Genomic DNA, 26,990 nt, shown 5'->3' with positions numbered 1-26,990 from the left:
ATTGCTTGAGGGGAAAAAAGAATTAGTTTTCCTACTAAGGTAATCTTGACTTATCTGGTACCTAAAAGGATACCCCCAGATATCAGGAAACAAAGTGATCAGATATAGTTCCCTTTTCACACATATGTTTGAAATCTAATTTTACTGCTGTGCTTCAGAAGCAATATTATCTCAGCCCCACGGATGTCTATTTTTCTGAACTTATTGCTATCTTAGTTCAATGCAATTGCCATCCTTGCTTTCCAGTTATAGGTGAAAGACACTCAGTTTCAGTTATTTACACAGTGTTCATGTGGGACCTTTCAGGAATTTATCTGTTGTGTAAAAATACCCCTTAAACATAGATCTTCAAAAACACTTTTAAGTTTTCTAGAGCAAAAGTTATCATTACACAATATACCACAAAAGGACCAGAACAGATAGAAAATGCAGAGTCTAGAAATTACAAATAATAATGAGTGCAAGAAATAAATATGTTTTATTAGAAACTATGAAATAGTCAATGACCTGACAAACACTGGAATATTTGGTGAGGATGATGATGAGCATTTGATTGCATTTATTAAGAAATGGTTTCCATGAAAGCAAAAACATTGACTGTTGAGAAATAAACTCTTTGGTGATTGAAGTTCCTTATGGTTCTCCACAAGGCACCACTGAAACCCTTTACCCCAAATAATGATGGGGAAGCTTAAAAGTTGCAAATAGGTACTGGGCACCAGCAAGCATCATCCCAGAGGGACTAACAAAAAGACAAGAAAGCTCCTTCAGTAACAACTTATATTTGCTGCCATGAAAAGAAGAGCAATAACGTGTCTAGGAAAGAGCCAGAAGTCAGTGAAGGCCTTTAGGAAAAAGAACTCATCAGTGAAGGATAAAATGAAGTAATTCTGGTTAAGAGAGAAAGGACATATGCTGTGCTTGATCTGACTTGCAAATGCAATGTATCAGGGGAGAATTTCTGGCATAAAGCAAAATTATTAATAAGTAATGATAGCTGGTACAGAAGTGCCACTAGAGGAACAAGGAGGTCCTAGTGGAGAGCATGAAGCTTCCAGGCTGCCCATAAGGGCAGGGAGTTCTTTCCCCAGTCTTTTTGAAGGGAAGGACTGGAAGTCTTGCTGCAAGACCCCATTCCTCTGAGCAGCACGTCTGGGTGAAGAGGCCACAGGGACCAGAGCACCATGAAGTTGATTTTCCTCTGTACCACAGAACATGAAGCTTTTCTAAATCAATTTTAGTGAACTAAAGCATAGATTCTTTCTGTGTATTTTTTTCTTAAAGAAAAAAAAAATTTGCTGTAATAAGAATTGTCCAGATTTCACTTTTTTACCCCTTATATACTTAGCTTCCAGTCATTCTGCTTAAATTTGTGTTACCTCAAATTTTAGTTTCCTCCAGGCTAGCACCCTGCATTTTCCCAGCACTACTAAAGGATATTTAATTTTAATACCACCTCACTCCCTCTAATTTAATCTGTAAATACTAATTTCTTTCAAACTTTCCATTTTCAGCTTGATTCCTCTTCTCCCTTCCTGAGATGTTCTGTGATGAGGTCCCAGGTTACACATGCCAAACCCATGCAAGTGCTGTTGAGGAGAGTGTCAAATCAGTGAAGCTGGTGGGGAAACAACAGCGAGCACTGACTGAAGAAGCTGCAGTGAAGTGATATGTTGATAACTTATACCTTGGATCCAGAATTTGAAGCATTTCAGTGCCAAAAAAAAGTGGGAAAAAATTACATGAAAGAATAGCATCAGAGTATATGCAATGGTTCTAGGAATATTTAGTATTTAGAAACAGCTTAGTTAGACAAATTACAAGTCAGAATACAGTGGGGAAAAATCAGGGGGAAATATGATCATTACCTCTCTTAGGAGGGTTAAACCCAGAGTAAGAAGAAAAATTATTTTGAATTTCCTCAGTGGATACAAATAGGAACAGTGGATTAAACCTGTGCACAATAAAACCTCCAGCCAAGGATCAGGAGGCATTTTCTCCCCATTAGGATGTTAGATCACAGAGCTGTCTCCCAAGGGAGGTGGTGCAAGGAGCTTCACTGTATGAGTCATTCAAAATTAGGCTGAAGAAAAGCACCTGCACATACCTCAGGCAACATAGCTTTGTTGGCAGGCAGACAACCTCAGTGACCTGACAAGACTTAACCAGCTCTCCTTTCTGTCATTTCATTTAATTTTAGTCTATTCATATTAAGCAAAATGAGAAAAAAATAGCATTCTGTGTAGCACTTGTATTCGTTTCCTCAAGTGACTGATTACAAATGAAAAATACATAAATTGTCATAAATATTCAGACATCTGATAGGTAAATCTAATGACTAGCTCTGGTTTATGTTATTATTTAGGAAGTTATTTTAAAACATTCCCCCTCTCCCCCCCTACTGAAATGAAAATTTTCCTCGCCAGAAGGTGAGCCAGCCAGGGGTAATCAAATACATAAACAAGATTTAGTTATACCTGGGATGATTATGGTTAGAGCATTTATTTTTGGACTCCTACTGCTTGAAATATCTACCTTTTCAGACACTTCTTAAGAATGCCAAAGTAAAAATGGTAGCAGCAGAAAAGAAGACAGTGCTGATAAGAAAACATTCGTGTCTGAGCAGCAAGACACTCCAAATTTGCTCCCCTGAGTTTTTTAGCATGTATTTCAGGGGATTGAATACCTCATTTGCTATTTTTTTTTCCAATTCTAGCCACTACGGTTTAACAGAGAAAGGGGAAGATTTAGCCTTCAGCTTTGGGGGAATTTACAGGAAAAGAACACTGAAAAAAATATTAATTGATTCTTAATCCACTTCTGATATTGAAATTCACTTCACTCTCCTCTTTAATACTACATTTCTTTCCATGATTGAAAAGGAATTAACATATCTGTAATTATACACTGCAGAATGTGAGGGAGAAAGCAGAATAGCAAAGAAAAGTTCAGTGTTGTCAAAACAGGGATAACAGGTAACTTCCACTGCAGAAAATCAGCACCTGACCCCTTGGACTGGCAGTGAGGATATTAAATATATATATACAATTCTATGTTTGAAGAAAAGCAAATAAAAGATCAATATTAAGGGAAGAGGAAAAACATATCCAAGCATATTATTCTGACTTCAAAACTGTACAGGACTTTAAAAAAGACTTTGTAGTAAAAAAAAAAATGGGAAGCTGGTCTCTCTTCAGTTTGAGTTTTATGTGAACCCTTGTATAGGAAGTGACCAAAACCAACATGGGTCCATTCAGCTCAGCAGAAGGAGATGGAACACAGAGATTCTACCCCATTTGCAAGGGGTGATGTAAGAGTAAAATGAAAAAGTAACTCGTACTTAAACATAATTTTTAATGCCATTTCACACATTGTAGTCTCTCCTGTGTACTGTCTAGAAACTATTACAGAAAAGCACAATACTTACAGGTCATATGTAATATCTTCCAGTCCCACATGGGAACTATGTTGGATGCCAGTCACACCCAAAGATATATCAAAAATTAAAAGGGAAATTATGTTTAGACCGTTGATTAGCTACCAAAGCAAAGAGTCATGTAAAGGAATTCAGTACTGACATAAAAGTGAATGACTTTGGCTTATATGGCACAAAATCCAGTTAGAGGTAATTTTCTATGCAGTTGAGGAGTGATGTTCTAGAGCAACATTTTAATATCAAATAAAAATGAGATGTTCTATCATTGTGAGATAGAGCTTGATAAGTTTACAACAGCAAAAGTGTGGGATCCCATTCTTAAAAAGAACAGAATGATGCAGAACGAGGAAGGAGATTCTTGTGTACAAAGCATGTAACCAGAAGCACACAGTGTGTGTCAAGGATGGCCAAACTGAGGGCTTTAAACCGATAATTACAGGAGAGATGCAAATTCCTGAAAGAGCATGTGAGGAAGTTGAGGATAGAATAGGCAAGGTAAGAGCCAGGGGAGATGGGAAGAGAAGTGACATAGAAATCAACAAAACCAATGAGGAAGTGGAATCACCTTAAGCCCAGGTTTGTAAGAAAGAAGGTACCTGTGAAACAATCTTGAGACTGTTCTAGTGAATGAACATGTCTGGGTGCCTCTCTGAAATGCTTGACAATAATGGATATGCATGAGCAAGCCAACAGGAGGAATCAGAAATCCACACGCAGTTACAACCATTGAGCTAAGGGACACATGATGCAATAGCAATTAAATTTTTGAAGTGGTTGGGTACAGACTCTTTTGGAAAGACATGCTGGGAAGGTGAGGTGACTTTTTGAGAGACTGCAGCTGGAATGCCTGGAACCCTGTCTGGGTATACATACTGGTGCATTGGTTATTCTTCCCCAGCTTTGCTGAACTTCATGAACTTCATTAACTCTCAGCCTAATTCTCCAGCCTGTTCAGGTCCATTTGAATGGTAACACCACTGTGTCTATATCAATCACTACCAGTTTTGTATCATCTACAGACTTGAAGACGGTGTACTGTCCCATTTTCTGGATCATTAATGAAGATGTTTGAGGAAGAGTATTGGCCCCAGGATCAATCCCTGACATAACACCACCAGTGTCTTACCTCCAACCTGACTTTGTGCCACCGATATCAACCCTCTGGACCTGGCTGTTCAGCCAGTTTTCAATCCATAATGCTGCTCTCTTGTCCATATTTTGCCAGCTTGTCCATGAGAATGTTGTTGGAAATGGTGTCAAAAGTTTTGTTAAAGCCCAGGTAGGAAATACTTGCTGTGCCCTCTTCATTCACAAAGATGGTCACTGTAGAAGAGGCACCTTCCATCCTAAGCAATTCTGTGAGTCTGTGAGCTGGAGGGAGACCATTTGTGTGTGCCAGACAAGAAGAGCAGACAGACTGTGGCAGTCTGTGTGTCAGATCTCAGATAGCCACTGCAGCGCCAAACTGGTTGGCACTGAGTAATATCAGGTTTACTGATATGGGTAAACCTGGAACCTGACCCCCACATGTCAGGATTCTTTTGCAATCCTAGGGAATGTTAGAACTGACTTTCTCTGAAATTATGCTCATCAGGGCTACTGATGGAAATGGTACCTCATCTCTGTATCTGTACCAAACAGATTGAAGCACTGATGTGTTTTGCTGTCCTCTGTTTGATCATCAGCCCTGGAATACAGTCCCTGTTCTGCTAAAGGTTTCTTCTGGGATCTTAAACAGGTCTTCAGCTGTGTAGGAGTGTTCACCTCATCTACTTAACTCCTTCAGCAAGTGCACTGTAATTTAGTGCACCCAAAGTTAAGCACTGAAATTCTCAATAGAGAGAATGAAGAGAATTGAATGCCTCTAGCCATGATTAGGAGCACTAAAGTTAAAGTCTTTAAGTTTCATAAATATGTAAATAACCCCACAGTTACCATTCAATCACTCACATGCAATTTTTCCTGGTGAATTCCTGACTCATTCATACAACAAAAATGTACAGAATGAAATGAAAGAAGGATATTCAATTTTTTTTATCTGAAAGCTGTGTATCTTCATAACATGTATCATGCAAACTTTTGCAGTTGATAAAGTCAAGGTGTTGTGAAGAATTTTTTCAATACCTAATAAAAAAATACAGAGAAGGCATCTGAAGTGGCTGTTTTCATTTACCTTCTTTTGCCTTGATGATTTATTTGGAATGTCACTTCTAAAAGTGAATGCTGTCTAACAAACCAATGTATTTCTGAGTATCTTTGGAATGAGGAATGGAAAGAATGAGATTAAGCAGCACAGTAAAGTAATTATTTTGTAGATTGCAGGTCAGCTGCATTAGGACTACTATAAAATATATCACTATGTTTTGCCCAACCCTTTTTTTTTACAAATAACAATTATACTTATGGGTTGAAAAGTTATGACAGTGCTGAAAACTGCAACCTGTCATTCAACCAAAAAACAACCCCCTTCCTGCCCTACTTTTTCTATACATTAACAGCATTTTGACAGGACAATGCATTTCTATAGGGAAACAACCTCTCAGAAAATTTACTGTCTACATGATGCATATTTCTTCCCAAATCTTGTTTATCTAATTGGATTGCCACACTTCAAAAAAAGGGTCTCTTGAGTTCATATTAGCTGTTTCACCATTTGAAATCACATGTAAAAATTAAGCTCTGAACAAGCCATCTACTATTAAGACAAACATTCCAAACACACTATATATGTACAATGAGAAGAAATGATGAAACTTTCAAAAACAGAATGATTTTCCTTAAGAGAGGACATAATCTTTTAATCTTTAGCTTGGAATAATTTTCTTTTTTCTCCCCATGTGACTTTCACTGACAAACGCAGTAGTACCAAAGGTCAAAAAATAGTTTGGGATTCAGGAAATTACTCATAACTGATAAAACTGAATTTAGGTAAAAACTACTCAAAGTCGAGAAAGTCACAGATGCTCCACTCCAGTTGATTCAACCTAAGGCTCAACACAGAAGATAATACCAAATTTCCACCTCACAGTCCCTAAGAATATTTTTCTCTGAGCTTGCATTAAAGGTGTGGCAAGAGGGTTATTGTGCCATGGTCAGCTCAGCCTCCTCACAAAGCTGATACTGTAGAGGCACTGCCAGGTGAGATTATTATGGGAAATTGTTAAATAGTGCCTTAAGGAGAGCCCCTTCTTTTTTTATTACTATTTCCTTTTGATTTCCTTCCTTTCTCTTTCCAGCTAAATTTTGCCACTGAGCATACAATCATGCATGTCTTCATACCATCTGTCCTCTTTCATATTTTTTACAGCTGAGTCAATCAGAGTTTTAATTTAAATTTTCATCGATCAAGAGATTTTTATCCTGTCTCAGACAGAGAGGTAGAGGTTCTCCAATAATAATAACAGTTTCAGCAGCCTGCAGAAGATTTTATTTCTATTTCTTTTAGCTGTGGAGTTTTTATGCTCAGCAGACTAGTATCCAAATACAGCTGGGAACAATATGACAACAAAATGTGTACTAGGGATTACCAACACAAGTACCTGTAACCAAAATATCTACAGGAAAGTGAGATAGAATTTCTCTCAAAGGACTCTCAATTATGAAGTTACAACAGCCAGCGGCTTTTGGCTAAGTCTAACTCATAAAGAAAAACTCATGTCTGACATATCCTGAGTGCCAGCTTGGTGAGGAGGATGCTCTTTCCCTTATTACACTCAATCTATCCAAGGCAAATGAAGTGCTCCTCAAAACAATGATAGTGCAGGATCTGCTCCAGAGCCTGTACCCTCTGTTGTGAAATCTTTAACAGGTCTGGGCAAGGGAGGAGGAAAGATCTGCACATTTCTCCTTTGTCTCTGTGTAAATGCCTTTCAAAACCTTATCATAAAAGACTGTTAATGGGATATTTTGTGATAGCATTCAGCCTATCATGCCTACTGTAGTAGAAAATGGAAAACCAACTTGCTTTGGATAAATCCTCTAGAGTTATTATGAACCACACTGAATGTAATTGTTTTTAACAGAATGTAGTAAAAATGTTGACAATAATATTTTTCATGCCAGAATCTATACTTTAATGTTTTTTAGTGGTGAATTCACTTTCCTAGTGATGGTTTAAGTGATGAAATAATTAATCTCCTCTCATTTTAACAAGAGGTTATTAAACTAATACAACATATTTCTTATTAAATTGAGCAATAAAGCATCCATGAGCTACTCCAGTTCCACATCTTCCCAGTAGTGGGATCTCCCAGCTCCTCAGTGAAAGAACACTGTACTCCCAGCTGCAAGAACCATTCAATCCTCACTGTATTTACCTACCTTTTAAACACTTTGCCACTTTTGACTAATTTACCAGCAGTCTTTTATTCATCACAGCACCCATGTCTTTCCCTTCCCCACTTGTTTTCCACACCAACATTATTTTTCCCACTTTCATAACTCAACTTAGCATTTGCTTTACCTTTTCTGTTCTTGTTAGCACCCGCTCTTACAAAACCTCTTTTTATCTCCTGCTCTTCCTGACATGCCCTCAGGAAGAACTATTTATAGCCACACTATGATGCCACGAACTTCAGGCAGATGAAGTTGCAATGGACTTGCAGAGATCATTTTCTCCAGCCCCACTGCTTAAGGAGGGTCACTCGGAGCAGGGTGCTCATGGCCAGATGGTTTTTGAGTGTCCCAAAGACAGAGACTCCACAACCTTCTTGGACAAACTGTGTCAGCACTTGGACACTTTCACAGTAAAAAGCATTTTATGATATTCAGACAGAACATGTTTGTGCCCATTGCCTCTTCAATACCTCTATTTACCTCTTCTCACTTCTTTAATCTCTAATGTTCCAATGTCCAGCTGTGAAAGCAGTCAAAGCACTGATCCATGGACATTCACAGCCTGGCATTCAGCTCCTTTCCCTACTGCCTACTTTCATCTATTGTAAATTCACAAAAAGAAAGTGCTTTCTCTGTTTTTTTTTCTCTGCCTCTGCATTACCTAGGCAATGGTTTCCAGTGTATGCCTGGGGTTGTCTGACACCACATAAATACAAATAGCAACAACTCTTTCTTCTAAAGCTCCTAAAACCTTACTAGGGAAGAGTATTCATAGGCACAAGACCTGAAGGAAGAACAACAATATACTTTCCCTATAATTAACCTCAATGTCTGTGGAAGACCACATAAAGGTAGTCTACCCATGGACAGTAAAAGTATTTAATTTCCCAGTCAGCAATTCATAAATTCAGTATTCTTATCAGGTACATTGTTATGCAATGCAGAAGGCCTTCAGGATTTATTTTTTAAATTGTAGATTTTTTCTCCCATAGTCCTGAATTCATTGACAGAGTATGTAACATAATTTGGTCATGAACTTAGATCAAAGCAAGATTTTTGTCTTTGCATTCCTCTGATCTTCAGCAGCCTTGAGGATGCTCTAAACTATGTCAGATATCAACCTGCCATGGCCATGGCTATCTTGCATCCTCTCTCTTGCCGGTGATGTCTGAAGCAGATTAGACTTACCCTTAACTGAGTCTGGAAACACAAATCTCTGAAGAGCCACTCATTTTGCAGACTGTGGCACCTCCCCTGCATGACTTTCAGTGCTGGTGAACTTTCCTTATGCAGGTGTAGTTTTCTGCTACATCACTAGTATCTCAAAAACTCATTCTATATACTTGGCTATTTTTTTTCTCTACGCACAAAATAAAATAACTGTAAATGTAGGCCATCACCTGTGCTTTATATTTAATTCTCTAGGAACGTATTTGATGTTGATTTCTGATTGCATCTCCACTATTTTTTTTGGAGAGAGCTTTCCATTGTAGTTCTACTTTTGTTTTCATTTACACAAACTAAAACATAGAGCCATTATTTTTGAAAACAGTGTAAACCAAATATACAGATTTCCCTACACTTGAAAGGTTTTGCTCATTTGTTTTTAATATCTTCAGGGTTTTTTGTTTTGTTTTTAATCAGAAACTCCTTGCTTTAAAACACAAACACTTCTTTTAGTGCTTGTGTGGTTTTTTTTGGTCTTTTATCTTGCTTTAATTAGCTCACTTGGGAAGTAATGTAACACTATTTCACAAAAAGCTGTATCAGTAGCTGAATCCTTCTTTTCAATTAACCATACAAATCCAGGCCTTCTTCCCACACTCATACTGCATTATTTCGCACTTGGCACAACCTACTTCTCTCAAAGTCCTTCATTGTTTTAAGGTCATCCAGACAGGATCCTTCCTGTCTTATTTTGTGCCAGCCAGCAGAAAGATGCACACTTTTTTTCACCTGTTTGGAGCCCACCATAGCAACCATGGCCAGGGTTACATGCAGGATTGCAAAGTCTTACAATACCTTGCTATTGAAACAGTAATAAAAGGGAGATTTAAAAAAAAATATCATAATTCCTTCCAAAGCCATAAAATGGAATTTTTTGTGTCTTGCTGCAAAGCCACTTCTGCTGAAAGAATACAAATACAGTCCTTGCTATTATAGAGAGGCCTTATACTGATTTTATAGAACATTGTCCAAACAAGGCAAGACGATAATGGCAAGTTTTGCTCCAAGGAAACTCCTCACTGCAGGTGTGTCAAGAAGGCAGAAGCATTAACAAGCAAACAAGGAGAAACAGAGAATTGTTTTCTGGATACACAGGGCAGAATCAGGAAGGCCAAAGAAAAGGTGGAGCTGAGATTGCTGAAGCACATTAACAGCAACAGGAGATGTTTCTACAGCCACAGCAGCAACTAAAGGATGACTGGGGAGAACATGAGACAGTGTGATAGGTGACCAAGAGATGCAGAGTGTAGGAAAGGATAAAGGTGGCAGGGAAGTGTGAAAGACTCAATACCTTGATTTCCTCAGCCTTTTCTGGCAAAGTCTGCTGCTCACTCCCAGGTCTTTGCTTAGGACCAAAGGATGGCAGAAACAGGTACAGAAGGATCAAATTAGGTACCAATTAGGTAAGATAATGTGCAAAACATGTGTGAGTCCATAGGACTGGAGAGGATGCACCTGAAAACATCAGGAAACTGGTTTGTGGTTGTTTCGGGACCATTCTCTATCATGTTTGAAAAATTGTGATTAAGAGAGTAAAGACTAGAGAATACACTTTTTAGTCTTCAAAAAAGGCAAGAAGGATTTAGGGAATTTTGTCAGAAAAAAACATAATCTTCTGATTCATAGAAAGGTTTGAATAGAAATGTATTGTGGAAGCTTCAGTATACCTTGAGCTTAGAAAATATAATGGCTTCAATATTTTTTGAAAATTCTGAGACTGGGAGAAACAGAAAGGGTATTTTCTTCACTCATTTTCAGAAAAACCTCCCAAACACCTTTTGGACTGCAGTTTATGGTATTTAGCAGAATACTATTTGATACAGGAAGGTGATATGAAGCTTAATATTGAGGAATATCATAAATATCAATGTGGAGTATCCAAAAGGATATAAAATATGGAGCAGCTTCACAAAAACTTAGCAACATAAGAAATACATGTAAACTGGATATAACAAATATTGTGACTTTCCAGTAATGTACTGAAAACTGGAGACCTCTTTTACTGAGCAATGTAGATAAACATTTCTGCAGAGCACAACATAATGATTTGCAATTTGAATGTTAAATTCTTTTATATATTTTGTAATACCTACAGGTATATGTGGCTTATCAGTGTGATAGCCTGGTAAGTCAGGCTGTACAGTTTGATGTTTTTTTTTCTAACCCTATTTGCATTTAAACTAAAGCTACACTATATGTACTGCAGGCAAAATTCACTTAGAAATGTAACTTAAATGCAAACATGAACTGGTTGTGACCTATTTTATAAAAAACCCCCACAATCAAAACATAATATGTCACACAGACAGCATTAATATATACTATACTGAAGCATACAATACTATACTACAGCCTTTAATTAATCTTTCTACTAGTGCAGGAATATTTCTACTAATAACTACTTTTAAAATTTCTAAGAGATGAAACTTGTATCTACACCTCTGGAGGTTATTTTAGCTTTTAAATCACATCAGTATGAGAATTTTTCCCCCAATATTAAATTGAAATATTAATCTTTTCCAGCTTCATCACATTAGCCCTGGTTACTTATTTGCCCAACTTTGAATTATCTTTATTCATCCATTGGGTTCACACATTTTAAATTCTCTGAGCTTCTCAATCATTACTCAACAAAGCCCTATCTGATGAGTTCTCTAAATTTATTCTCTACAGCTCTCCTGGTGATCTGCATTGCTTTTGCCTGGACACTTCAGTTTGTTAATAGTTTTTTGGTAGTAACTGTACAGAATTCTAAATATTAGGGCTGAGGTCTTGGGCTGAGCTGATACATGGTCAACCCAGCTTGGGAAAAGACATGAAGGCAAAATTTCTTTCTTGATTTCCCTGCAATTGAGATGTTCTTGATGCTGATCTAGGTTTGATACAAAATAAAGAATGTTGACAGAGCCTGTTCGAGCACACCAGGTTTCTGGAGCACTCAGACCCCTATAATTTGTGCTCTGTTGAACCTGGTCATGCACTATATCCTGAGAATGGACATGAGCAAAGAAGACTGTTGTCAGCCTGGTGAACATACATCATTCTGATTTTATTGGGAAAATTACCAGCCAATAACATTTGAAGCAACTCTGAGCTAAGTTCCTGCTTGTAGCAGTCACAGAATCTCAACAAATCCCAGATCAGATGCACTGAATACCTGTGCAGCCTCTGTTGAACTATGCAGCCCCAGCCAGCAATTACGGGCTCTACCAAGGCACAGGTGGCAGCAGCTTAGGCTGTGACCTTGTGCCTGACATGTGATTGAAAGGGGTGCGGTGCTGGACATTGACTCAGGAGGAGTACCTGCCAGCACCTTGGAATAGCCAAAAGGTGCTCTGGCCTCCTAGAACCTCTGCCTTGGCAGCCCAGCTGTCTGGCAGGCCAGGCAGGGAGCTCAGCTGAGATGCTGACTGTACCACAGCTCAGACAAGTACACCCCACTCAGCCTTCTGAACTGACACACAGATCAAGTGTGTCCATGGCTATCTGCTGGGAAGGGGATGGAGCTGACAGATGCTCCTGGAGACAGAGATAATTCCAATGACTATTGGTTTTCTCTCAGTTGAACCCTTTTAGAAGCTGTGGGGAAGCCAGTGATCTCTTGGATTCCTCCTTAAGTATGAAGGAGCTGTCAAATCTTTGGGTGAGGATGCTGTCTGTTTAGAAGCTGAATGGCCTCACTCTCTGAATTTCATGCATAAAACCACAGTCCTTAAGCTTCTATTTCATGGATGCCTGTGGGAATGGGCTTGACCTATATTGACACATGTAGTTCCCAGTGACATTTTTTAATGCTACATTATGACCTACGCCTGGACGTTATTTTTTCTCATTGGTTACATTCTTCCAGTAGATCAAAACTGAACCTGTCCTAAACTTTTATGAAATAACAGTTTTTGTCTATTGACATGATCTGTGGCCTCAGGGATCTTTAAGTTTCCCAGCAGTGTCACCAGTGCTGTAGAGGATGATGACCTGCCTTGGTCCCACACAGGGCAGGACCCTCTAACCATAAACCTTTTTGCTAATCACACAACAGGAATATCAATTATCAAAATAATGAGCATTTATGCAGCCTCAGAACAGACACAAAGAATACATTCTGCAACACTACTCCCACCTTTCAGATTTTAAAAAGGCACTGTAAAAATTAAGAAAGTCGCCCTTTACAATGCAAAAGTATATTTTTTAAAAGCAGCTGTTTTTTCATACATACAGGAAATTATATGTATTCATTTTCAATTCCTTTCTTATTACTTCCCTGTGAAAATGACAAAATACTTAAATAAAATTTTAAAAAAAGAAGTAAATGTGATTTTTACATCTTAAAATGAATTTAAAAAAATATCATACATGTTGATATATTCACTGCTATTACATTTTGGAGCTTCTGACCATTTACTTTCTTTACATTTCTTATTTATTGATGAAATCCAACTCCTGCCTCTGGCTTAAGAGTAAGAGAGGAAACACGACAAAGCCCATAAAATCTTACTAATAAAGAACAGGTGCCAGAACACAATCAGATCAAGAAGTCACTGACTGTATCTAAGATTTCGTCTCCCATTTGCTGACCTAAATGTTGAAATATCCACAGTTACATGTTCTCTGAATATGGGGCTGAAATGCTGACATCATATTAATACAAGATCTACCTCTTCAGGAGGCACTTTCAACAGGAAGATGATTTTTATTATCAAGTATTTCTTCTCATTCTTCTATGCCCTTGAAAACACTTTCTGCTGTTAGAAGACATGGCTTTTGAAGGACTACTATTTTTATCTCTATGCATCTATCCTCATGAATGCTTTGTTTTCCATTTTAAATCAGAATATTTCATTAACTACTGTGCTTCAGTCTTAGGAGGGTAGCATTTTATTATCTTTATGTTGATTAATTTTCTTTTGTATCCATCTGCTGCGGAGTGCTCAGGATGTCCTGCACACAAGGGAACACTGCACACAGTAAGTGGGTGGAATTTTGAATACCTTACAATTTTTACAAGGAAGAATGGAAATAAAACTACTGGAATCAAACACCAGCACTTTATAAAACCATTATCGCCACAATACAGTAATTAAAATCTCCATTGCCTACACGGAACAGTCCTTAACTCATTTTTAAAATTTACAGATATTAAAATGAAATGTTAATTGAAAATGCATTAGCTGAACAGAAGGGTTTTGATCATTTAGGCTAAATTTGGCTTGAGAGAAGAAATGAAAACTTCTGTAAAACTTAATGTCTTAAGGAGACAGCATGGGGACTGTCTCCAGCTGAATGGAATCAGAGCACCTCCCAGTGCTGCTTATGTGCCAGCTGCTGGAAATCACAGGCAAGACATTGACTGTGACCCACATTCTCTTCCCCAACAGAGCTCATTCCAATGCTTACCCCTTAAACCTGTGCCTAAAACAAATGGAAGGTTTGTCCTTGAATAATCAACTAATGCAAAACACTAAGGTTTCACCTGTGGGATGTATTCAACCTGTTTTTAAAAGAATTAATAATTACAGATTTCTGGATTGTTAGGGAAAACCCAGCTAACTCTCACCCTTCTGCCAAATCATACTCCATCAGTGAAAAAAAAAACAGAGGTGAAATTCTGTTTTTATTTAAGCCAGCTGGAATTTTACCATGGAATTTAGTGGGGCCAAAGACAGTCCATGATCATGCAAGTGGTTAAATAGCTTCAGAGATCTTGGAATTTTCACCAGCAAATGAATTTGAGACAATTCCAAACAATCAAACAAATAATAAAAAGTGGATTTTTGACAAAATTAATGGCATAATAACTAAAATCTTTGCTTTTTATGGAATAAATTAAGGAATACTATATTAAAAGCAAATGAGACGTGTTTTACAAAGCAACTATTATGGAGATTTTCTGAGGAAAACAAAAATTTGATAGAAAAAAAGAGTTCTACTTAGTGCATTATTGGTAAGTGTACTGGTCGAATTAGTTTATGTTCTTATTTTTGCCACATCTAACGGTTATGAACAGGCTTTTTCATGTTTTTATTTGTTATAGAGCTCCACATTGCTAAAATACCTCTTGCTTTAATGGATTTGAAATACATTTCTATCCTTATGGATTCCCAACAACCATGTTTCTTTTTCTTACAGTATTTATACACTAAACATCTCTTCTTATTTCTGGTGCTGCCACTACATATGTCACTTTTAAAAGGCATTTCTACCCATAGCATGCATTGCACTTAAACTCTTATATTTTTATCACTTCGTAATGATGTCTTACTATAACCTTCAATCATGTGCCTTAACATATCTGGGTTTTGGAAATATTGAAGCTGTTACATTCCTGTTAATGAGTGTTTACATTCTTAAGCAAAATACGGTTCAAGTACATTTTAATTCTATTGCTATGCTGCACTGGCTAAGTATCTCGCTGATCTAATAAGGAGGTGGGAGTAACATTTGATATCAGTGACCCATGAAGCCTCCATGCAAGTTTTGACACACTGGGGAGGTGACAGTGTGCTGAGCCAAACCTCCTACTGGAGAAGTTGTAAAAGCCTGTGCACGCACATAGACAAACAATTTGTCTGCTCATCACAGATTTTGCTATTCTGCATATTGTAGATTGACATATTGTGTCAATTCAAGGGCCATCTTTGATGTTCATGCCAGAAATAAGGAAAGGAATGTGGCTTATTTTGCTGGGACGTCTTCCTGTGTTACATGAGTCTGCATGGCAGTGGCTTTCATTCTGCACAGGAACACATCCTCCTCTGGTTACAGAACCACAGTAATGTCATCTAAATGTGTTGGATAATGAAGTTACCATTTTGAGTCAATTCAGAATTTCTTTAGTCAGTACAGTAAATTGAAATTCTACTAGAAAGCAAACAAAGTGAAACCTTTAGGTCTTGGTTGTGTTATTATGCAAAGATTTGATGTGCTTCAGGCAAACTGCCCCTGCCTGAAATAGCAAGGTGCTGGTGTATAAAAAATTTTCAATTTTAGATAAATGTGCATAATAAAATTTGGAATTTTATTAAAAATTCAAACCTCAATAACAATGTCACCAAGTTAGTGTGATTTTGACTTTTAATTTGAGTGAGAGTGGAACTGCCTGTCGTATTCTTTCTCTTGTTCTGCATTGAATAATATTACCTAGACTAACAGGGAACTTAACCACAGGTAAGCTGCAAAGCATAGCAACTGTTTATGTAAACATTATGTATGTTTAAAATAATTAATATCTATAAAGATAGCTTTCTTATCAGCAGTTGCTCAAGATGACATAAGTAGAAAAGGTCAAAATAAGAGTGCATTTAGTCCTACTGAAATGAAATATTTTCATAATTGCAAAAGTGCTAAAAAAAGAGATAAGTTGAGGTTTTTATCCTGAACATACTATTGCTTTTCTGCAGCACTTTGGAATACTACAGTCATTCACAGCTGTCACAAAAGCGGTAGACAAAGAAAGGTGTATCCAAAGCCTAAAGCAGTAAGGAGGTCACAGATTATCCTATTTTTAATTCTAAAGAATTTATAACTTTAAAATCTATTTTAAAACTTAAAAAAGTGTGCTTCAAAGAAAAAAAAAACAACTATACAACTCTACCTTTCTAAGAATATATTTTGCTACACTTTAGATTGTATCCTGTCTAAAGTGGAATCACAATTCTTATTTCTATTCAATAGAACACAATATTACTGATGGCTTTACTGGTTTTGTCATTACTATAAGAAAATATCCCACTCCCAACAATGCCAGATACTATAATGAACAATACAAACACTCAGTGTCAAGAAAGTCTGCACTTCACCTCCTTCTCTTCTGGTTTACCTGGATGTTCCTGATTCTCTTTGGAATTCATGTAGTAGAAAGTAAATTGACTGAAACAAACCTTCTAGTCAAAAAGTGATGAAAAACAACACAGGTATTCAGTCTGAATTTTTATCTCAATTATAAATCCCTTATTTAAAACATTTTTCTGGTAGAGTTGAGCTGGTTTATAGTAGTTGTGGTTAGATAATCAGCATAGACTGACTCAGCTACTCTAGCTAAATACAGAATGATTTTCTTAAAACAAAAAAATTAAATAAATATTTAAACCAATTAATACTGAGAACAATTAAAAAGAAGGGTGATTTTTTTCATAAATCTAATAACCAGTGTTGATAAGGAAAAATTTATCTCCCAGAGTATGTATGCTCAAATAAGTTGCTTGATCTATCCAAGAACTTAAAAATCATCTCCTCTTGAGGGAAATTGAAAATTTCTTTGCTCTGGTTGGTGTAATTTTTACCAGTAAACTTAATAGTTGAAGTCCTAATGTGTTCAGGAAAACTTGTGACAGGATGATTAGTAAAATTCTTCCCCAAAGAAGGTGTTACAGTCAAGAATTAACCAGGAAACTTTGGAGGTGTAAATTTGTATGGTCATATCCAAAAGACTTTGTGTGGGAATAGGAGAGATAGCACCTGTAAAATAGCTATATTTTCTCATGTGTTACCTATTTTTTGCCATAGGTAAAGACAGATAATATATTAGCTGTTTTTTGTCAGAATGCACATCTGGTGATTAGAAAACCTGGGAATCAAAGGCAGGATTTAGGCAGAATTGGTCTGTTGAGTTAAGTTAGCTGTATGTTTAGTTTCTGATTTCTTGGCTTCAGTGAACTTGTCACCTGTGATAAGCAAATTACATGGCAGATGTTACAGTCACGACTTTGGACCTCTCTTCAGCTGGGTCCTCACTTGGTTTGAGGAGTTATGCAGACTTCCTCAACCAATATTTCACCTTGCTGTCCACTCAGCTCTGGTAGCTGGTATTAAAAGACACATCTCAGTATCCCTCGAGGGACAGAAGAGCAGTGTGAATTAATTTAACATAGCAGTTCAATCTCTACAAACTTGCTGCAAACTAATGAAATTACATGGTCAAGCAATGACAGACTTGTGCTCCATTTAAGCTCCTCTAATGTTACTTTCAAACACCTAAGGTAGCAAAAAGACTCTTCAAGAAAGGCTTGCTATTAAATTAACCTGTGATAAAAGTGAAATTGTGGTGTTGTATTAATGTTTAGGTAACTTGTACTGTTACATGCCAGACACTGGTGAAAATAGTAGAAACCTGAATGATGACATACTTTCCTTTATTTGACCTTTAATGAAAATCTTTGTTGCAACTTCTGTATTGATGTAACTCTTAATGAAAATTTATTTACTGGACAATGGGTACTTTGTGCTGATTAGGTGGGAAAAAAATTACCTTCTTTGCTGCTATTTATAACACAGCTAATGATTTTTTTTGGGTGAATAGCTTCTTATTTATCTTCAGATGCTTTTCTTGGCAGGGACAAAGTAAGGACAAAAAGGTCTTTATTGCTTTTTTTGCTACAAGGTTAAAATATGGGGCTGATTTCCGTAAAATGGCTCTACTCGCCCAGATATTCCCATATATTTGGGTCATATTTTTCATATAAATGGTGTTCCCTCTGAATATTGCAGGAAAAAACCACTATCCATTCCCCAGTTACTTTAAATACTAGTATATTTGCAAGAAACATCTGGTTTAAAATACTGTATCATTATTCTGGTTTTATTAAAATACTCTATGATGTAACTGCCCTCCTCTTTACAACAGTTTCACTTTCAGGACAGCTGTGTTTTGGAAAGGTTTAGAATCAGATGAATCATTGGTTCTCCTGGGAAGAAGAGTCATGCAGTAAGCTGCTGGCTCTTTGCCCCATAGACAGCACTTCTAATACAGCCATTAGGACAGCTCCTATCCCTCTGCCATATTACAGAATTAATGAGCTCTTTTCAATAACTTTACAAAGCCCAGAAGACATGACACAGCAAATTCTTCCTCTGTTATTTAAGTAGTGAGGTTTCAGCTTCTGATATAGATGGATAATTGTAATTTCCTCCACATGCAAAGGAAAAATGTCAGCCTCACGCTTGATTTCTGCTGTTTGCCCCATGTTAGAAAACCAGCTGTGTGCTGAAATTCTGTGGAAATGGCCTTGAGTATTTGGTGTAAAGGACTCGTGTTTCTGTCCTGTAAATGCAATGTAGTACCATGTTTCTCTTAACCACTATAATATAGTAAAATTACAATAAACTCATCTGCATTTAGCTTTTACATATGACAATATTTTCATATTGGCCATATGGCTCTTCACAAATTTCTGATAGCAGTAGCAATGACATATTTGTAACAGGATATACCAAAGCAATTCCATCAAATGAGAAAACAGTACAATGGAAACATGATACAAATTTAGCAGTAAAAGCCTGCTTACCTTCATACGTTCCACTTTCTAGGAGAGCACCACTTTTCTCCAATTCCATAAAATCTTCAACAGTGATGAAAATATAGTCCACACCAGGGACTTCCCCCTCCTTATGTGGCCTTGTGGTGCCTATTAGTAAGATGAAAGACACACTGTCAAGCACATGGCCGAAATGCAGAATGATCTTTTTGAAAGCTTTGGAAAAGTCACAAAGTAAACCACTTACACAACATCTTACATAGCACGTCTTCCTTGTGAGGATGCCTTTCAAAGCACTCTAGCTATATTTGCTGAAGCTGACACAGGTATATGAGATGTATGTTTAAGATCATGCCACGTATTATTTGGATCCATATTTATTCTCACTAATGAAAAACTATTGTACTGTTGTTATTTTTACATTTCTAGAAAGACCCTTAGTGACATCAGGAATTCAGAGGTAACACAAAACAAAGTCTTTTTTACAATTAATCTGCTTCATGATATTTTAAACATTTATTTAGAACACAAAATAGTTCTGTAAGTACATCTGTAAGGGTTATATTCACATTTCTTGTTTCAGTGCCATAAGTGGACTTGACAAATGGTTAGGCTTTAGGGCCTGTGGGATTAAAATCACCTGCTAACCATACTGTCAAACTGCACAGGTGTTTATATTTAGTTATTGCCTCTATTGTCATCCCTGGATGACAGAACTCTGTAAAAGCTGACAGATAATATTACACACAGCCTGACAAGTGACTTGGCTTAGCTAGAAGAAGTAGGGATGTTAGCAGGGAAGAATCTGAAACTGACCTGATTTCCTAATGATCCAGTTTATCCCTGATTTGATTGAAACCACTAATTAAGTCTCAAAATTCCATTTGGAAATGGAAGTATTTTTGGTTCTCCAGAGCCTCAGAATGTTTGAAACATCTTAATCAATTCTTTACCAATACTGTACTGATTACATCACACTTGTAGGGTTTAGTTTAAAGACTATTGACACTGGAAGTGGCTAAAAATATGTCCAACCTCCTTTCTGTTACTTGAAGACACAGAGACATAAAAGTGTTAGGTTAACTCCATTCCATGTCATAGAGACCTTTTTATCCTCAGACACAGCCATAAAGTCCATGGCAAAGACTGAATGAGACTGTCAAGACAATATTTCAGTTCTTAACATAGGGAATATATTTTGATAAATCTATAAGACCCTTCCCTCATTTTCTCCAATTTCTTTCTCATCTCAACATTTACAAATAAAACTGGCTGTTAATATCTAGGAATTCTCATATTATTTTCTAGAGCACTCTGTCCATCTGGATTAAAATTCTGGGCTCCTCAGTAAAAGAGAGATGTGGTGCTCTTGAAGTGGATGCAATGGAGGCTGACGAGGATGACTGGGGGGACTTGAGAATTCCTCTGATGAGTAAAAGCTGAGTGAGTTAGACCCGTTCAGCCTCGAGAGAAGACAGCTGATAGGGGACCTCATTAATGTGCATCATTAGTAAAGAGGGGCTGCCAAAAGGACAAACCAGGCTCTGCTCAGTGGTGCCAACCAGTAGGACACGAGGCAGTGTCTGATGCACAGCAAGTTCCATCTGAATATTTGGAAAAACTTCACTCTGCAGTGATCAAGCACTGGAACAGGTTGCTCATGTAGAAAACTGTAATGGACCAAATTTTGGATTCTGAATCCCTCTCTTAAGTTGGAAGCTAAAGACCTAATCTTTCTGCCCTCATATTACTGAGTCATGTTTTTTTTTCAGATATAGTACAGATAAGATAATACCTTTTGCATGTCTTGCATTAATTAACTATTAATTAAATATTATGTCTAATCTGCTTAGGCAACAGCAGAAGATAACACTGTGTCTTGGTTCAAGGTTTTCTGGTAACAAACGCTGCCATTCTTCCCTCCCGCTTCGCTATTGGAACTAGTCTTAAAGGTGCAGAACTTAATATCTAGCATAAACAGAACAGATGATTGGGGATACAAGCATCATAAAGCCACCCCAGGACACACTGTCACTTGGATGGTTCCATCCTCTTATACTACTCAGGGAGCCAGCTCCAAGATCCCTGCACTGCATTGTGTGCTGAGGGCTGGAGACCTATAAAAGATCAAGCAGTCACTTCCCACAAAAAAATGGAGAAAGGAGCAAACCATGATCAATAGCTGCTTGTATTCAGGGTGACTCTCACCCCAGCTACAGCAGCTTCCATCCCCAGAAGAACTTTATTGCTCTTGATAAAATCTTGCTGAGTCCCATTTCCCTCCTGCATCTGTTCTCATTACCTCAGGCTGGAGGACCTGAGATCTTGGAAATGGTTAAAGCAACTCCCTGGCTAATGGAATAATCAATGGTTATTGCCTCTTTTAATCCTTCACCCTGGAGGAGCTGAGTTTTTGCTAATAGTACTCCTGCCATCCTTTATAGTTTTCTGTAAGCACCATGGACTTTGTAATGTGCATATTTACAAAGTTGGACACAGTTACTGGAGCACCTAAAACACCCATCAAGGTCTGAACATGAGATCTATACACAAGAATCTGACAGACCACAAGGAAATTCTTTCCTTACCTTTAACCTGGAGCTACACTTAATAGATTTTGCCTTTAACTGTCTTCATATAGACATAAAAGCAGGCCTAAAACTTATGGTGATTCAAGACTTAAAACAAAGGAATAATTCCAAACCTCAGATTTCTACAAAAACACATCTTTTGTTATGCGGCACCAAGGCTTAATAGGACACAGTTTCTGCTACTTATAATATTTAGCCCTTTATTAATGCAAAATGGAAAAAAGAACTCAGTTACAATTTTGTTACCAAGGTAACCTATGAAAAAATTATCTCTGAATTCCATAATGAAAGAATATTATACTTTTAGATATTTCAGAACCAAAACCAAAAAGGGGTATTTGCACTATGCATATTTCGGACAATTTATTGGTGCAGTTGAAGACAGAAAATGAGAATCTCTCAAGTAACCATGACCAGTCCAGTCATGCAAGCGCTGTCACAACACCTGTAGGTACCTTAGAAATTGCAGGACCTTGGTCTACAAAATCTGGACTGGTATTGACCTTCCTTGATTTGATGATCACTTCTCACATCATTTACCAAACAATCTGCCCTCAAAACAAATAGTAGGGTAATTCAGTGAGCAACTATTTTGTTTGTATTTATAGCTTCAAGATGGATAGTTGGTACAGTTTAGGGATATCTAAGGTATGTGCTATGTGTTTATTATTATTATTATTACTATTATTATTATTATTAAAAAATATCCTTTGCCTTTGCAGCTGGTTTATTTTCTTCTACAGGGTAATTATGGTTATTTGCCATACTTTAGTCCAGGCTTTCTATGCTCATGTGTGTTGCAGGATGGTCTTATATCCCAGGAGAGGAATTAAGTGCTGTTTACATAAATAGCATCTGAAAGAGCATTTTTCTTTCAAATGAGTTTAAGGCACCTGAGGGCAGGTGCTTAGATATGTAAGAAATCTTTACTTCTATTAAAAAAAGGACTGTGTTAATTTAACAGCAATAAACTATTTTTGAAATACTGCTTTTATGAGCTTGGGGAATAATAAATTAGTGGAAAATTTATGTTGACTTCTAGTGCAGATTGGAGAAATGGTCAGTTCATGTAGTGTTCAGTCCAGATTACCTTTGTTAGTAAAAAAATATAGAATTATTGATTCTAGAAGAGATTCAGAGTTAGAAAGCTCTGCACCAGTTTGTAGAGGCAGGAGAATTTATGTCTATTTTTAATCTCAGTATTCAATTACATAATTATAACATTTTAGTGCTTATTTGGGAGCAAAGTACACAGCCTGACTTTGAACATATTTCTGTTACTTAGAGGCACTGAGTCTTCACAGTCTCTATCCAGCTCTGCTACTTTCAAGAGCAGGAAAGCTGCTCCCTCAATTTTTTTTTCTTCTCACTCCATGTAGTTATGGAAAAGTAAAAGAGGCAAATTTATTTATTTGTCAGCATAGGAATATAAATATTAGTTAAAACTTCCAGAACCATGACAGGAAAGACTCACTCAGTACTTTACACATATTTTAAAGAACACTTCACCCTTGCAGTAAATAATCTGCATTTTAGAGTCTTTAGCAGCATCTCAAGGTTAATATTGTACTAGCTGTGTCCTTGTAGAGTCTCTATGATGGTCAGGAAAGTAAAAGTAAAGGCCTTACTTCCCTGCATGGTCCCATACCAACTCACAGACTGGGCTTACAGATTTCAATGCTCCAAACTTACAGGCATGTTATAAATATTTAAATTATTAATTTTTTTTGGTAATTTAAAGGCAAACCTGACACACCACTATCCAAACATGTTCACACATATTTAGCTGATTTATATTTGAATTCATGGATTAGTTCCTACTGCATGAGGTAATTTCAAAAGCAAAGGTGTATTTTTGCCACAAGGATTTACAGTGTAAATGAAGAGCAGGGGAATAACCCAGTCCTTTTTGCACAATGACCTACTTCTAGAGTAATTTTCCAAATGTATGGAAGTGAATAATATCTTGTTTTGCTTATCTGCTCCAAATGTAACAAAATGCAAAGAGAAAAAATATCTTTAATGTATGAAGCCCTTTTATTAGACATTCTACTGAGAATTTGTTCTGTAACTCTGCTCTGTACAACAGCTTGTTGTGGAACATGGTCTGCCAGGCTGTCATACATTACAGTAGCTGGAGGGATCCCTCCTGCAGAAACAGACTGCTAATCTTTAATAAACTTCAGCTGAGCCCTTGGTATGACCTTGTATACACTTTGCCTTAGAAAAATTCAACAATACTTAATTAGATCTTTTGTTTGTTTGCCAAATTACTCTGGTATACTAATACTGTGAAGAACTGAAATTATACCTATCTTGTCAAATTACTTACTGCATTAAGCAAAAAAGCACTGCATTTGTCTTGATCTACTGAATTTCCAGCTGAAGAGAATAATAAACGTAATTTTCAAGTAAAGTGATGTTAGGCATATTGCAAAACCAGAAGCTTCAAGTGCTTATGACAATTCACCTAACAACAACATAAACCACAGTGGCATAAGCCCTTCTTGCCAATGGTCATGAAGAATAAAAGTGTTTCCCCTTTCCAAGTGTGCAATACCAGTAATTTCTCTGATGTATACCTATTAAAAAAAAAAAAAAAAAACAAACCAAAAAATAGGCAGCTGCAGAAGCAAAGGAATGAATGAATGAATTCTAGATTTCTTAAAATGTTTTTCAGGGGTAATAGTTTCAAACCGCATTAACAGTTGGCAAATCTGTTCCTGAAGAAGACCTGGATGTTAATAAATTCAAATTTAGCAAAGATGCTGAATAATCTATGGTGAGGCAAGAACACAGCTGAGAGAAGATCTCTTCAATGCATAAAAATATCTTAAGGAGAGGCCTTAAGAGGATGGGCTCAGACTCTTCTCAGTGCTGTTCAGTGGCAGGACAAGAGTCAACGGGCACAGACTCTTCTGTCTGGAAGAAGTTCCAGGAAGTTCCACCTGAATATGAAGAAAAACTTCTTTACTCTGAGGGAGAAAGAGCCGTGGAACAGGTTGCCCAGAGAGGCTGAGGAATCTGATCAAGTTTTTGAAGAAAGTGAAAAGCACTTAGCTGTACTTCATCACAGAACTAGAAGCTTCATGTCTATGTGCTTAATTCATGTGAAATAAAAAGAAGTTTTGCAATCCCTGTGCATAATAAGCATTCACTGAGAGTAGCAGAAATAACAGATGAACTACATGGCTCAATCTAGTGCCCACTGAAATTAGGTGGAGAATTTGATCCATATCAAAATAAACCTTTAAAAAGAAAATAAAAATCTCACCCATTGTTTTCACAGTTTGTATTAAATTTTGGGATTCACAACATTGTTGGATTCATTTTAATTTTGGCTGGAAAAGCAAAACAAAAGACTGAAAAGCATCTTTAGGGACTGTGCACTGGGTTGTAGTACATACATTCTACGACACCACATAATTCTTAGGACAAATATATTATATTTTATGGTGTAGAACAGAAACAACAAATTCCTGAACTTGAGATTTATAATGCACATAGGAGCAGATAAGCGTGTCCTTTATGTAATATGCATTCTTTGAATGTTTCTTTAGATCTTTATTATTTCCAAACTTGAGACATATGCATTAGGTAAGCTAGATAAGCTCCTGCCTGGTGGTTAGCATGATTATTAGATTCCAGATGCATGTATCCTTTCAAATATCTTTTAAAAAATTATTTTTAGATTCAATATGCAGACAGGAGCCTCTGATTAAACACAGACTGGGTTTTCTATTTGTTCTCTTGGTTTTGTGCAATGTGACAGACAGTGAACAGCCCTAAGATAATTTATGCACTGTAAAATAAAGTCATATTGGAGCTGAACAGAAAAGTAAAACTGCAACATGCAAATGAGAGTAGCTCAAGCTAAAGACTGCGGGTAGGAACATTATATATTTGTTTATTTATTTGGTTAATTATGAGAGGACTACTAGAACCAGCAAGAAGCAACCAGAGAAGAAATGCAGTCCAACAGCTGTTTACTGAAACAGATATTGGAGACTTTTCTTTAAACTGTGGCATATCCAGAGTTACCCTTACACAGTGCAAGGATTTTAATTTTGCACTTTGTGCCCTTGTGCTGTGTTAGGCACTGCTACACTGTGTGTTCCTCTTCAAGGCTATGTGACATTGCTGGCTATGGTGGCATCAGCTGGGTCACTTTCCTGCACTTGGTGAATTCTCATGAAGTCTGCAGGGTATTTTCTTTTGGGAAGAACTCATACACAGCATTAAGCCAGATATCCAAGTTTCATTGCCAATACAGCATTTGAGCAAATAAAATAACTTCTTTTTCATTATCTTTGCCAATAGTAGTCTTCAAAATGTTAACAATAAACTGCAAAGATGAAATCTAATAACAGAGAAGTGTGAATACTTTGTGTAAAGTTAGGCATGGACAACTGCAGGAAATACTTGTAAAAAACCAAAAAAGCTGTTGCTAATGCAGGTATCTTAAACACTTAATTATATTCTTCATAATTAATGGAAAATGGCAAATTGTGAAATTGGCTGTTCTAGCATTTGGAAATATAGACCTTATAGGGGTTAGCTAAGTCCCTAAAGGAATCTGATTTTCAATGCTCAAAAAGTGGAAAATATGAAAAGAAGGAAAATCAGGTATGAATAATTTTGGATTCTGCAATATAGCCTCAAGAGGTTTTTGTGTTTTGTTTGACTGGTTGGTAGGTTGCATTTTTTTTAAGGCAAAAATTAGTACCAGCCAGGAAGCTTCAGAAGACATTAGGAGCATAAAACATTTGATGTCTTACCAAATACCCCAGAAATATATCCCAATATCTTTCATGCTTATTAGAAAATGAAAATTCCATATCAGCTTTCCAAAAAGATATGAAAGAAAACAGTAAGCTGCCATAAAGAAACATTTGAAAAAAAAAACCTTGAAAATCTGATGATTAATGAGTGGTAGATTTTGGTGTATGAAGTCTGGGTTTTATTTTAGTTAACTAGGAATCTGTTGAGCTAATAAAGAATTAATAGAGTCCAAGGTTTTTTTTTTATTATTTTTTTAGAGAGTCACTGTTCTTCTTTCATGGATTTTCACTCTTTCAGGTAAAAATATAAATTGAAAGATGATGACAAACTTTTACCTCTTTTGTCCATTTAGACTTTGATTCCTATGGC

General features: G+C 36.9%; 1 protein-coding gene across 11 annotated transcripts in view; it reads right to left on the bottom strand.

The window, feature by feature from the left end:
- MAGI2 (membrane associated guanylate kinase, WW and PDZ domain containing 2) overlaps nucleotides 1-26,990 on the bottom strand; it is a 698,553-nt gene that overhangs the window by 268,924 nt on the left and 402,639 nt on the right. For all 11 annotated transcript variants that reach the window (XM_064421909.1, XM_064421908.1, XM_064421910.1 and 8 more), the window contains one exon: nucleotides 19,279-19,398. In XM_064421909.1, the coding sequence (XP_064277979.1) occupies nucleotides 19,279-19,398 (120 nt within the window). The remainder of the gene's footprint in view (nucleotides 1-19,278; nucleotides 19,399-26,990) is intronic.

This window comes from Passer domesticus, chromosome 5 (assembly GCF_036417665.1).
Source record: "Passer domesticus isolate bPasDom1 chromosome 5, bPasDom1.hap1, whole genome shotgun sequence".
Lineage (NCBI taxonomy): Eukaryota > Metazoa > Chordata > Aves > Passeriformes > Passeridae > Passer > Passer domesticus.
The sequence above is the reverse complement of the archived record's forward strand: the minus strand, read 5'-3'. Positions and strand labels throughout refer to the sequence as shown.